Source organism: Sceloporus undulatus, chromosome 2, assembly GCF_019175285.1.
Source record: "Sceloporus undulatus isolate JIND9_A2432 ecotype Alabama chromosome 2, SceUnd_v1.1, whole genome shotgun sequence".
Classification (NCBI taxonomy): domain Eukaryota; kingdom Metazoa; phylum Chordata; class Lepidosauria; order Squamata; family Phrynosomatidae; genus Sceloporus; species Sceloporus undulatus.
In genome coordinates, this window is record NC_056523.1 from 116,767,117 (window position 1) to 116,782,424 (window position 15,308).

The 15,308-nt window shown below is 38.6% G+C and overlaps 1 protein-coding gene across 1 annotated transcript in view; it reads right to left on the minus strand.

Moving 5' to 3' along the window:
• Positions 1–15,308, minus strand: part of LOC121920390 (teneurin-2-like) — a 307,628-nt gene that overhangs the window by 118,156 nt on the left and 174,164 nt on the right. Inside the window, exon 3 of the mRNA XM_042447524.1 lies at positions 10,766–10,975. Within this exon, the coding sequence (XP_042303458.1) occupies positions 10,766–10,975 (210 nt within the window). The remainder of the gene's footprint in view (positions 1–10,765; positions 10,976–15,308) is intronic.

Genomic DNA, 15,308 nt, shown 5'->3' on the forward strand with positions numbered 1-15,308 from the left:
CTGCCACTGCCTGTGGAGGGCTGGTGGTGAGTGCGGGGGCCTAAATACCTTCCCGCTGTGCTCCTCCTTCTCAGCCTTCGCCGGCAGAGGGCTGGTGTTGCTGCCTGGGCCCCTGGGTCCCCGCTGTGCTCCTCTTCGTCGCCGCCTGTGGAGGGCTGGTGGTGAGTGCGGGGGCCTAAATACCTCCCCTCTGCGCTCCTCCTTCTCGGCTGCTGCCCGCAGAGGGCTGGTGTTGCTGCCTGGGCCCCTGGGTCCCTGCTGTGCTCCTCTTTGCCACCGCTGCCTGTCCCGGTCTTCCATATGACCATGGTCATGTGGGACCCGGAAGCCAGTCACCCACTCCCCCCAGTGTACATTACCCCACCCTTCTGGGGTGACATCCAGTGCAGTCTTTATCACTGCACCCCTCCCCCCCAGTGACACTACTGACTTCTGTATTTGGTGCTGGGTCCTGTATGGTTGCATCGCTAGCCAACCAAGCAAGTCACTGAGGTTTGCTTAGATGCGGGAGGTGTACATTCCTAAATGGATTTGGAGATTGGCTTATAGCTGCAGCTAAATTGAGATATATGCTCCTGACAAAACAAAAACAAAGCAAATTTGGAGCTATTTGAGCTAGAGCAATTAATTTATCTTACTTATAAAGAAATCTAAAGGACAACTGGCACTTGTTTGATCCTGGAGACAGTATGGTGAACTCTTAGCATGGACTCTATACATCTGCTTGACAGGATACTCTACACATCCGCAGGATAGTAGAGGAGATTGTGCTGCTATAGACATAGGAATAATTGCTGGATACCCAGATTGCTTACTTTGTAGAGCTTAATTCACGCTCAAGTTTTCTCATACTTGGGGGGAACATGGCATGGAAAAACCAGGAAATCAAAATAATTTATTTAAATCATGAAATAATCAATTCATTTAATCAGCTTTCCCATTTATTTCAAGATGGCAAGTATATGCAATAACTAATTTCTATAGCAATTAAAAAAACATACTAAATAGATCCTTCATGCACACCAGAAACTTAATTTAACACCTTGGATATACAGTTCATTTCCAGTTCACAGACAAATGCAAACACAATTGCCCAGTCTGAGAACAATCTTGTTTGGATCCAGACATAAAGGAGACCCACTGAAATCAATGGAATAAGATAGTCATATACAATTTTAACCCCACTGATTACAATAGGTCTGCTACAAGTAGGATTCTCTGGATTCAGTCTTTTCAGCATGAGAAGACGAGAGTACAAGAGACTTAAACCTCTATAGCTGAGTCTTACAGTATAAATGATGAAAACATTGCTGGCCATAAAGTAAAGTACAGTTGACCCTCGGTATCCACAGGTGTCTGCGAATGATAAGCCTGTGATGTCCCCAATAGAGGCGCATGCACACGGATGCGCTGCCATTAAGTCCTGTTGTCCCTAACACAAGCATGCAACCACTGGGGGCAATGGGGGCTGCCCCTAATGGTGGTGCAGCCACATGCAGTGCCACCACTGATGTTCTGTTGTCCCTAATGGTGGTGCAGACAACAACAGAACTTGAACATCCACAGATTTTGGTATCCGTGAGGGGTCCGGAACAGATACTGACTGTATCAAGGGCTGACTGTACAATAAATATCTAAAATCTACAAAATCATGATACCTTTATTGGGCCAACCAAAATGTGTATAAATACATAATGTAAGCTTTCAAAGACCCACTGGCATCTTTATCAGGCAAAGGTGTTAAAAATCATGCAGGAGAAAAAAAGTATGACTGTGTTAGCATCACAGGGCTTCATTTTGTTATTGTTGTTCTCTGTTAAGATGGTATGGAGGGATATCCATGTGGACTCTGGGAGATAAAGAGTCTTAAAGTCCAAGCAATAAAATTTAAAATCTGTTAGCAACACATGCTTTCTTTGAGATCCAGGCTGCCTCTGCAAATGATGGTGTGGGCTCATGTTTGAACCAATCACTTCTGACGTATTATCACACCTGTATTTGTCTGTAGTGGACATTTTAAAAGGAGTCTTTTAAGTGTGTGTGTGGTGGTGTAGTTTGAGCTCAGTGGAAAATATATGCTGTAATATAGAGGAGGAGTCAGGGCATATCACACAAATTCTTGAGATAAACATAACTCTTGTGAGAAAATAGTGAGACTTGTGGGCCTTTGTAGCTTGATGTAACAGTGATTAATTGTTTTATCCCTAAAACCTTCCTTTCATCCTTTCTTTCATGACATGTTCCTCACAATGGCATCACTGCAGGATGAACCAATTTTCCATGAGTTATGCACATATCTGGATAGTAGCTGTGGGATCTTTCTCTCTGTAATGGTAAGGGCATGGGTGTGGCAAACCAAAATGTGATTTATTTATTTATTATTTTGAAAAATTGGCCAGCTTGCTCTATTTTGAAAAGTGCCAGGGGACCTTTTATGTTTTCACTACTGAACCCACTTAAATACAGAAGAAAAATCTAGCAACTACTGAAGTCAAGCTGGGATGGATATGCATGCCTAGGTTTCTTATCTACAGCTTAAACCAATGTCCTTTTGGCAAAAGATGAAGGTGCTATCTACTGAGCTGCTCAAACCCTTTTATTTAGTCCATTAAATAAGTTGAAGTCAGTGCTTTGCTGCACAAAAGAAAAGAAAAAAGCGAAGAACTCTGATTTTTTGTTGTTGCTACTACTATATTTTCTTCCATGTAAGCTGAAAAATTCAGAAACCGCTCTCTCCAGTAACAGCTGACACTCAGCCATCTGCAGGAGATTCTATTCTCCATCTGTGGGATTCCATTTTTAATGATTTGTCACAGAGTTTTTAAAATATGCTGTTGGATGGTAGGTATATCCGTTTCTGTAAACCCACATTGCAGAAGTTCAGAAAATGGAATGCCTTACCCTTTCACAGAAAAGAACCACCAAGAGGGGTGCAATAAAAATAATAATAATAAAATAAAACACAGCCAATAAGAGTTCTTTAAGACAGTGTTAGAATGGTTAACATTAAAATCTTGACTTTTCCAAAATGAATCAGTTCTGATTTAATTAAATACAATAATTAACTAAGGGGTGAAACAGATGGGCGGAAAGTGTTAACACCCCTTCCAAAGATAAATTGGGGCCGTGGTGTACACACGCCACGGTCCCAATCTGCCTTGAAGCCAGCTGAAAAAGGGGCGTCAAAGATCCACTCCTTTTTCAGCCAGGGAAAAGGTGGTTTTTCCCATCCTCGCTTCAAGCCATTATGGTGGTATGCATCACATAAACGCCGCACCAGCAGAGTGCTTTGAAGCTGCCCATGTTTGGGTGGCCACCTGACTTTTGGTCAGCCCCAGGACAGTGTGGGAACGTGCACCATATAAATGTTGTCACCCAGACAGCGGCTTTAAAGCGCTGTGTGTTCCGGCCCTAAGACATATAGCATATATACAATAGCATACCCTATAGATTCAATAAAATGCACATTCTGTGGTTATAGTCACTGTTACTGTCAGTGCTCCTAAAGTTTTAATCCAGACTGATATAACAATTCAAAACAGGACCACAACATGAAAATCTCAGTTCAGGTCTTTATCTCTTTCACCAGTATCTTTGGCTGTGATTACTAAGAATATGCTTTTAATTTGGGTTAAGGGGTCATTTCAATTTTCTAATGGAAAAAGTATTTAAATACTTACAATTAATTTCATTCTAGTTTTAATGGCACTGTAAAAATAGAAAGAGGCTGGCATGCTGTATAGTACTTTAGTTATAGATACATAACTTAGAGTTACAGTCTACATCTGCTCCATATTCAGTAAGATTATGTAGTATTACTGGAAGACTTGAAGCTGCATCCACACTGCAGAAATAATCTAGTTTGACATCACTTTAACAGCCATAGCTCAATGCTATGGAATTTTTGGGAATTGTAGTTTGTTGTGGCACCAGAGCTCTCTGACAGAGAAAGCTAAATGCCTCACAAACCTACAGTTGCCTACAGCATTCCACAGCACTGAGCCATGGCAGTTACAGTGGTGTCAAACTGTGTTATTTCTGCAGTGCAGATGCAGCTAACATAAATGCCCCTACAAGCCCATGCTGTTTTATTGTTATAATCTGTGTTGTATTGTGTATTGTATAATCTGTGTTGATTTCTTCAGAAAAAGGCAGAATATAAATAAACTATTATTATTATTATTAACCAGCAGGTACATTAGGCAAAATACATTTCTTTAGCTGCCGATTGCAACACAATGAAGATAATGTTTCCACCATCCCTCACCACTGAGCAAGGCTGTGATAGTCAGAAACAAACCTCATTACAATTCCTCATAAGAACCTTGCTCAGTGGCGGGAGAGGCTGGAAACATCCTTCTCATGCCATGATTCTTTACCCCAATGCAGCTCCTGGCTATTAAGGTAGGAGATGTTAGTTATGCAAATATAACTAAGTAGCTGATGTAGCATATGTTTCAATATCTTTTACATACATATAGGACCTTAATAAAATAAAACTGCAGCAGGAGGAACTTATCACACCTGAATCAATAGTGCAAAAGCAGCACTTTTGGAAGGCGTTGATGGGTTTTGCCCATCAGTGAAAAAGAGCGCTCCAGGAATGGATGAAAAATGAAGCAGCTATAGGACATTTACATCGTCGTGTGATAAGACACTCAGGAAGGGAGTCTCGAAGCAGCTGCTGTCCACCTTGCCTGTTGTAAACTGGCACACATGGCTATAGTAGGATTGGCTGGATTAGGATCCAGTTCTTTCCCAGCCTAGGTTTTATTGCATTGAATACCAGAGATATGTTGCTGCAACCCAACACTGAAAGTCTGTGTTTCTCCAGCCTTCACTTATAGTCCAACTGTTTGGGCAGATGAGGCACCACACACCTAACCACAACACCTTTTCTAACCATCAGCGGGGATGAAAGGGGTACTAAGATCTAGCAACAGAAGAGGCTGGGTAGCAAACCTCTCTCCTGATGACCCGTTGGCTCCAACTCCATTGATCCTAGCCTAAAAAGAAAAAGGCCCTCCCTCTATCCACCATCATCCTGAGGGAGAGATGGGCAGGCCATCGGTCCTAGCCTGAAAAGAAGAAGGCCCTCCCTCTATTCATCATCATCCTGAGGGAGAGATGGGCAGGCCAACTCCATTGGTCACAACAGTTGATGTATGTTGTCACCTGGTTGTCAAGGTAGGGAAGTGATTTTATATGTTGGCCTCCTCTGGCCTGCTGGCTGGCTAGCTAACTTTCTTTTGTTTGCCTTCACCATACCACCATGTTTGAACTGTTGTTGTGCATTACCATTCTGTCAAAAAGTCTTGGTAAGGAACACTAAAGGTATCAGTGCAGATCTACTTGGGGAAGGAATGGGTATTGTGTCATCCTACTCCCCATAAGAGATCCTGGGTCAGGATCTCTGACTACACTTAGTGGGGACTGGCATTAAAGCTAGGTGATAGAAGAGGCCTACACAACTCGGCATGAGACAGTGAGTCCCCTAACCTGTTACTGTCAATGATATTGCCAAGCAGAGAGGCTGAGTTCAAATACTGGTGGTTAATGACTGGTGCTTAATGACTCAATCCTGGCCCTATACAACACCAATCTCAATAAGATATAGCCCATAAACAGTCTATCAGCCCATAAAGCGGCAACATGTGGTTATTGCCTCTACTGCCTTGCTCACCAATAGGTGTTGGGTCTGGAAGATATATTTTTGCTTTCTTCCAAAACTGTGCAGAATAAAAAAATATATCAAGTACACTTGTCCCTTCATATTTGCTAGGGTTAGGGGCACAAGACCCCCGTGAATATGGAAAAACCGCAAATAACAAAAACTGAGAGGACACCTCTCTAGGAATCTCTAGGTCCTCCAGCACAACTCTGTGGTCAGCGTCCGACAGACACTGACCATAGAACTGCACTGGAGGAGCTACAAAGGCCTAGTAGAGTATTCTCTCTAGGAATCTCTAGGTCTTTCAGTGCAACCTTTAGTTAATGTTGACCATAGAATTGCACTGGAGGACCTAGATATTCCCAGAGAGAACATATTAATCAAATCCGTGAATAATGAAATCCGCAAGTATCAAAACTGCAAATATGGAGGGATGAGTATATAAGGTATAGGAACCCTGGTGGCACAGTGGTTAAATGCCAGTACTGCAGCCACTCATTCACAAACCACAAGGTTGTGAGTTCAATCCCAGCCGGGGGCTCAGGGTCGACTCAGACTTACATCCTTCTGACGTTGCTAAAATTATTACCAGCTTGTTGGGGCCAATTAGCTTACAATTGTAAACTATTTAGAGACTGCTTAGTGTGGTATGAAGTGGTATATAAATGAAGCTGCTATTGCTATTGCTGCTGTCAATAAAAAGTATATAAAAGAATGTATTTGATTAAGATTAACTGCATAAAATGCTAAATAAATTGGGGTAATAATGAAAAATTCTATCTGTTATTAATTTCAATGTGTTTTTAATTATCAAAATTTTGTAAATTTTAACAACACATTACATTAACTTGTGCCATGTTTCAAAAATATGCATTTTATTATTTTATTTGATTCCTGGTTTTGAGCAATTACAATATCACGATTCTTCAGTAGGAAGGTTGAATCATTTGCTATATGGTTATGCTAGTTATGATTGATGCCACTTCTCCAAATGATGAAACAATCACCCCAATGATGTAATGTCATTTTAAGAGTGCTATAATCTAATTTCTCTCAAACTGGAAGCTCTGATGAGTTCTAATAGAGATTTATTGTAGATTAAAGGGCTTCATAATATCAACAATGGATTGCTCATTTGAAGGGAAATTTGATTAAGTTCTTCTTTTTTTTTAAAGAGCACATTTCCACATATATGAAGAGTGGGTAGCAGGAAGGGCACAGAACAGTATAATCAGATAACTAGCACCTCATTTTTGGAAAGACTCATTGTAAACTAACATAGGAATTAGTATCTAATTGAGAGCATTGACACAAACATAAGCATACATTTATTCAAAAGGTACCACTGATTCCTGTAAGTGCTGCATTATTTGAGCAAACAATAGTTAATGCTTACACAATTATTTTAAACCTGCAGTTACCAACTTGATCTGTTAAATTATTTAAATTTAAGGAACGAAAGTGTATCAGTGAGCAAGATAGCTGTCATTTAATCTAAAAATCTAATGAAGAATCCTAATCCATAAGTTTTAAGTACAATTTTCACACATCCTTACATCCATAACATAAATTATCTACCTATATCCTATATCCATAACAATATCCATATCCATAACATAATCCATATCTTATATTAATAATATAAAATCCATAAATTCTCTTGTCCTTATTTCCTTTATCCACAATAATATTAATTTGGACTCTATAGGATTCCAGTAATAAAAGTGCCTTAAGCCATAGCATGAGAGTCAGGTTTTCTAAGGACTACAATTTAAGTAATTAATTATTTCCTCTCTTTCAATCAACAGGGTACCCAAGGCAGTTTACAGCAAAGTTAAAAACCAGATACAATTTTAAAAATGATGGTACAAAATACATGGTACAGTTATTGTTTTTCTTTAAAAAATAAACACAATTACTGTATATTAGAGTTCATGTAGGATTGTGAAAGCCAAGAGAGATGCAAAGAGCCCAGAAAGAGACTCTCAAAATTGAGTGAAAGGGCAAAAAATGGCAACTGATGGATATAATGGCCAAACCAAACCAAACCAAACCACTCCCAATAATTTCACAGATATCCTGGGAGAAAAAAAAAGAATTTCTCAGGGATGTAGTGAATGGACTGCAACTGAAAACATCTGTTTAGTGTGTTACACTGAGCCCTGGTGTTGCAGTGGTTAAATACCTATACTTCAGCCACTCACTCACAAACTGCAAGGTTGCGAGTTCAAAACCAGCCAAGGGCTCAAGCTCAACTCTGGCTTGCATCCTTCCAAGTTCACTAAAATTACCCAGCTTGTTGGGGGCAATTAGCTTACACACTGAAAACTGCTTAGGGAGTGCTTAAGTGGTACAGAAAGGTACTTGCTATTGCTATTGCTACAGCTGTGAAAAAGGTGAATTAAAGTCTAGAGATTGTTAAGAAAGTGGCTCAGAACAAAACCACGACTATCTCAGAACTATGAGAATGCTTGATAATATTCACATCCTTGATACAAGTGCATACACACACACACACACACACACTTCTCTCTCTCTCTCTCTCTCTCTCTCTCTCTCTCTCTCTCTGTGTGTGTGTGTGTATTTGTGCCAAGGATATGAATTTGTTCTTGTACAGTATCTGTATTTGAAACTCTCAACTGAAGAAAATGATCAGCCCTGAGTTTCTTCTTTCTTCAAAAATTTTTAAGCTAAATTAATTTGTTCAAAAATAAACATAGTTTTCCTATGCAGAAAACAAATATTGTACAAAATGTATAGCAGTTTTGCTTTTCTTTGCAAACTATCCTGATTCCTGCACATACACACACCCACATCCATGTTCTAAAACTTTGTGTTGTGTGTTTTCTCCCCACAGAAAACACATCGAGGAAAACAAGATGTGGTTTTCTGTGCAGGAATCCATGTATATGTGCAAACTGCATGAATTTTATTCCATATGATTGGAATAAAAAAACATGAATAGTTTCCTTGTGCATTTTTATGGTGTAATCAAATACACATTTCCTGACCTAAAACATATTTTATGTGCAGGGAAAATATGTTGTTGTAAATTAATTTCCGCCAATAATGTCCTAAAGTACATATAATGCTGAAAAATTGCCCAGAAACCCTGATATTTTTACAGAATGAAGAAGAAATTCCTTACATTTTTTTTGTTCTTGCAGAAGGCCATAAAATAAGTAAAACATGATGCTACACAATACTGTTATCATTTGTTTGGGGGAACCACAAATCTTGGCATGACCACTGCTGATGTGCAACCATCCTTAGAATATTGGCCTACATGTGAAGACCCTTTTGTTTTCCAAAGCTTTTAATCTCTTCAGTATTCTGTTGCTGTTTCATCTATTGTAGTTTATTGTAACCATCTGAGAATTTTGTGAAAGGTGATATACCAATGTTCATAATGAATACATTTAATACATTTGTATCCCCATATTTAAAATAACAAAGCAAAATGGTGGAGCTGGGAACTGGTGAGGAGGGGGGGCGGTATTCAAATGATCAGAGATGAATCTCCATGAGAAAAGGCTAAAATGATTAGTGCTCTTTAGATAAAGGTGAACATGACAGGTTTATACACAGTACAGAGAAGTTGATACAGAAATAAATGTTTCTCCATCACTCATAAACCCAGAACTAAGGTTCATCTAATGAAAGTGATTGGCAGGAGATTCAGGATATATCTTCACACAGCATGTGAAATTTGCTCTTTCAAATTTGGTTTAAAACTGGAAACTTGGGAAAATTCATTGGGGGCAGTTTTATCAGTTGCTATTAATCACTGGCTGTTGCCAAGTTCTTAGGAAGCATATCTATGACTAAAAGTTGCAAACCAGGCTGCAAGTGAAGAACCACACTCTACCAACATCCAGAGGCATCCCTAGGGCTGGCTGTTATCTGGTGCGGTGACTTATGGTGTCACACACCTCACTGACCTCTTCCCATACCATACAGAACCCTTAGTAATGTTTTTTATACTAATGTTACTCATAGACTATAATCTCCATATGTCACTGAACCTAATGGTAGTAGTTGTGACATAAACAATAGCAAAATTAAAATTATACCTTTAACTTATAGTGTCATATGGACAGCCTAAATGCATTTACACGTGCATAGTTTCATGTGATTAAAGTGAAAATTTAGTAAAATGTGATTTTTAAAAAAAAGAAAATGTAAAAATAATATTTTAAAATTAAAAATTATTCTTTTGATAAAACAACCCCCTTTCTCCTCTCACTGAGCTTCACTCCACTCTTCAGCATTTTAAACAGACACAGATGAATGCCACAGCCTGTTTCTGCCCAAAGGCAGATATTTGAGGTGCAGGGGTGTCACCACCACCCCTTAGAGCATTCCTTGATGCAGTCCATACCACTCTAGTCTTAATTTATGTGTCATAAAGAGCTGACACTCCTTTCTAAATATGACATGATCTTACTTCCTCCAAATGTCTCACTTTGATGGAGTTAAAGTGAAAGGGATGTTCCAAAAGTGAATTACACAAAACAGAACCTACTTTCTCATATTTTGAATAACATAGCACACATTTCTGATTTTTTTTTTTAATACAGCCCATATGTTTAATATGTGACAAGTCGGTTTCACAGGGCATCACCAATGCATAAAGACAGAAAAAGTTAGGATTAGTTGTTGCAGTGATATGGGAAAAGGAAGAAACATAACAACAGGGCCAGCTTAACATTTTGCATTTAAAAAGCCAAAGTATTATTCTATAAAAATGCAAAGCAGTGCAATATCTCATGGATATATTTTGCCTACAAATACTTGAGGATTTTCATCAAATAATGAAATGCATTCACGGTTTCAATTTTGCACAGATAACTACTAATTTAAAAGAAATATTCTAAAATAAAATGGTGGCATTAAAACATAAGAATGAATATTAATTCAGCAATATATTATTAATCTATAAATGCTTTAAAACCCCTCAAAAATAACGGTGATAAAAATATGCCCATTTCCCTTCATGTTTCCTGTTTAAGCCAGTGTTTTCATGACAATTAGAATTTGTCCATTTGATCTTAGAATTATATATCAAATCCCACATGTATAATATTTCCTTACCACTGCTGGAAGTCTGCTGTGGCCCTGAGCATGCTCTTAGCAGATATGAATTTGGGGAGAACTCCTCATCAGGGTTGGTATCCATGATTTGATGGGAAGTATTGCTGTCTAGCAAGGGCATCTGGCAGCTAACTGGTGGTGGATTATGGGAACTGGGCAGCTGAGCGGATGGAAGAAGGCTAGACGAGGATGTAGGTGGAATGGGACGACCTGAGAAAGAGGACAGAGGGATCAAAGTTCAGCAATGAATGTAATGAAAGAAACCACAAACAGTAACATTGAAATTGTTTGTCATCACATATGATTACACCCGGGGCTGAATCAAAATACCTGTTTTCGACTGGTACCGACTCTCCCCTTTGCATCATATTCAAGATAGTATGATTAGCTATGTTGAGAAGGCATTCCAAGAGAGGAGGTGAAACTCTCCTGAAAATGTCTTTGCAGCATCAGCCTGTTATCAAGATCTATTTATGATCTAATGCAGGATGAATGAAAATAAAGCTCTATTTGAAACAGAATTGGCTTTTAAAAAAATCTCATTACTGATTTTCTAGCATAAAAAATACCTATTTAAATACTACAAATGAAATGACTGCTCAGTCTTTTCTATAACCATGAGTTGATTCAGTATCAGCATTATATTCAAGGAGAATCAAAGAACTAAATGTATAACAAAACATAGGTCATATTTGGAAAGATTTTGTATGCCATCTGTTATCATTTCTGAAAGACTCCCAGCACTCTTTCCTTCATTGATTTCTCATCTGTTAAACAAAGGTTGTACCCCCCCCCCCAAATTGTACGAACTGGGCTCAGAAAAATCCAACTGACACATTGAATCCAGTTAAATAACAACAAAACATACACATAAAAGGATCGGTCTGTATCAACCTAAGGGGACAGAGATATGCAGAAGGCATCTTTTCAGAAATTTAAGGTAGAGGCTATTTTGATGTCAAAAGATAATAATCTAGACAAAAATTGAATCTAGAAGCTAACTGACATGCTATGAAGATGAGCAAAGATAAGAATAGCAATAATCTCTGGGCCATTGAATTCTGTATCAATTGCATCGTCCACATCATGTTCAAGTGCAGTCCCACATAGAACACCTTGCAGTACCTCAAATAAAATTTCACTGAAGCATAGAAAATTTAATAGGAAGATACAGAATAGGGATGCATATATTCGTGTTCTTTATTTTCACAGGTAAGTACAAATAATTCCTGCAATATTGGCCCTGCTAGATGAGAACATGCAGGTTTTGGTGCAGTTCCCAATCACTGCTTGTGCTTCAGGAAATATTCATTTATAGAGAAATACACCTTTTTTCCATGAAAATAATTCTGTAGAAAACATGCTTTCTGTGCCAAAGTAAATATGGGTTTCTTGCATAGAAAGCACATTTTTTCTGTGCAGGGATCCTGCTTTCTGCATACAGATAGCTGTGTGTATTTTTCTGTGCCAAAAGCACATTTATTGTAAATACTTGTAACACAACCTATCACACAAACAGCCCAGAAAACAATGTGACCAGAGAAACCCTTTCTGTTCTGTTGTTCTATGTCCACCAGTTACATGTTCAGGTAGCATATTTAATCAACAGAGTATTAAAACAATTTTGCACTTTATGGAGCTTTCAGTAACCCTATATATCCTTAGAATATATATTTGATTGAATTATGATTGTAAGCTGTGCACAGCAGGTCTCAGAACAAGAAAAGCACCTGTAACATATTCTTCTCCCGAAAGGGGAGAGAGAGAGAGAGAGAATGTCATCTGTAATAGCCAATACATTTTTAAAACCACCAAAATTTCTTGGAGTGTTGAAAAACACGAAAAGTCAATATTAAAGAATTGACCAAAGTAATTCTAATTTGTCTGGCACGGTAAATACTAAACATCATTTAGACTCATCACAACAACATCCCTACCTACTTTTGTTTCTTACTAGTTTTTCCTACCAGAAACAAACTATTCATACTATTGTAGATGAAATTCTCTTTCTATGCTTCAATTATGCTGGCTTTTCTACTTTACTAAATGCAGCTCGTTACACTAAGTAGTTCATCCCACAGAACAGGGAGCAAGCTTATGTACTTCAGTGCCTCAGCATGCATTAAATGCTGGATCAACAATGTCTCACTAATACTTTGGAATTTTTTGAGTGTCAGTAAATACATGGACAGAGCTGATCTGCCAGACATTTTAAACTCAATTTCCAAAAAGGTTTTTTTTCACAAATCCCCCTGCCAAAGACTTCTCAGTAAATGTAGACATCATGATAAGAGAAAAGAGGCCCTCTTTGTTGGGAACTAGTTAAAGGAAATATGGTGAGTGACATAAATGGATAGTTCATGCTTAAGAGGGTACAAACAGTGGGGTTCCCAAGGATCTGTATTGGAACTACTACATTGAAACATGTTCATAAATGAACAGAAATGTGAGATAATATTTCAGGTGGCCAATACTGTTAATGACACCAAATTATTGGGTGGTTTTTTTGGGGGAAGGGGATTGTAGAGAGCACTTAATGGGTACCTTCAAACTTGGCAAATGGCTTTAAAATGGCAAATGAAGTTAAACTCAAGCAAATGCAAAGTGATGCACATTAGGCCCCAAATGGCCCAATTTCATATATACTAGGCATCCACCCAAAAGAAAAATGTATACAACCTTAACAACGTATCCTTGTGGTGGTACCTTAAAAATAGAGTTTATGCTATGAAACCAAATAAACTTGAAGAATTAAAGATTGCAATAGTAGAAAGTGTTAGAAAATTACAAGGTAAACTTTAAGTGAGATTTGCAACTCTGTACTTCAGCAAGGGATGACAGTTTGAACACCTTACATAAAACTGTAATTTAAGATGGATTTTTAACTCTGATTAAATCATTGTTATAAAATTTATTCTTCTACATAAGTGCATTTACATAGCCTTCAAATAATTTCCATACCTATGATTGGCTGTTAAAAGAGGGTATACATTTTGGAAGGATATGCTGTATGCTGATAGGATTTTTATTGGCAATAGGTGACCTAAAGTGAGTTCTTGAAGATTCAGTATAAAGCTCAATGAAAATTTTGATAAAACTACCAATAATATACTAGTTTATATATAAATTTAGACACTTTTATTCATGTGAAATACTGAGATACTGTTTTGTACACCTGGCAGACTATGAAACACTAGGATATTTTTTTTCTCATTTCACCAGTGTGCAGTCCACATGCCGGTACAATAGTTCACTTTCTGGCTTGGAGCAAAGCAAATTTTGTTTTGCTACAGTGTATAGCCTCAGAACAAGGCTTGGATCTGTTTTCCTCCTATTTGGGCCATGTGTATCATCTGCACAAGTGGGGTAGGGCTGTTTGTTTTAGCCTGTATGGACATTCCCATAGTGATCACTGTCAACTTTTTTAAAAAGTGGGACAAATTTGGGGGGGGCAGGATGCTATAGATGGGTATGAATCATGATTAGCCAGATAATTCCTCCTGAAATACACAGAGAGGATACAATAATTTAGTCAATGATCTCACTGAGAACAGGAGAAGTCCCAGCAGACTGGAGGAGGGCAAATGTGGTCCCCATCATCAAAAAGGGGAAAAAAAGAGGATCCCAACAATTACTGTCCAGTTATTCAGACATCAATACCAGGAAAGATTCTGGAGCAGATCATTAAACAAAGAGTCTGTGAACATCTAGAAGGCAATTCCATAATCACAAAAAGTCAATGTGGGTTTCAGAGAAACAAGTCATGCCAGACAAATGTAATCTCTTTTTTTAAATAAAATTATCAACTTGGTAGATGAAGGGAATGCTGTGGATATAGTATATCTTGATTTTAGTAAGGCCTTTGACAGGGTTCCCCATGACATTCTTGCAAACAAGCTAGTGAAATGTGGGCTAGACAACGTAACTGTTACATGGATTTGTAATTGGTTGACTGGCCGAAGCCAAAGGGTGCTCAACAATGGCTCTTTTTCATCCTGGAGAGAAGTGAACTAGTGGGTCCCCCAGGGGCTCTTGTCCTGGGCGCCCGTGCTTATATCAACAGCGTTAGCATGACTTGGATACAGATTGGGGGCATACTTATCAAATTTGTGGATGACATCAAATTAGGAGGAGTAGCTAATACCCCTGAGGATAGGATCAAAATTCAAAATGACCTGAATAGACTAGAAAGCTGAGCCCAAGGCATGTTACAGACTGCCAAATTAAAGCTGCTTCAGGTCTCTTTGGAGGTATGCTGTTTAAATGATACATGGATCCTAAGAATCCAGAAGCTGCACCAAAGCTGCACTCCAGTGCTTAGGAATGGAAGAGAGACTCCACTACACTCTGAGGGAGTTTGTTCCACTGTCGAACAGCCTTTACTGTCAGGAAGTTCCTCATAATGTTGAGGTGGAATCTCTTTTCCTGGAGCTTTCATCCATTGCTATGAGTCCTATTCTCTGGAGCAGCAGAAAACAAGCTAGCTCCCTCCTCAATATGACATCCCTTCAAGGATTTAAACAGGGTGATCATATCACCTCTT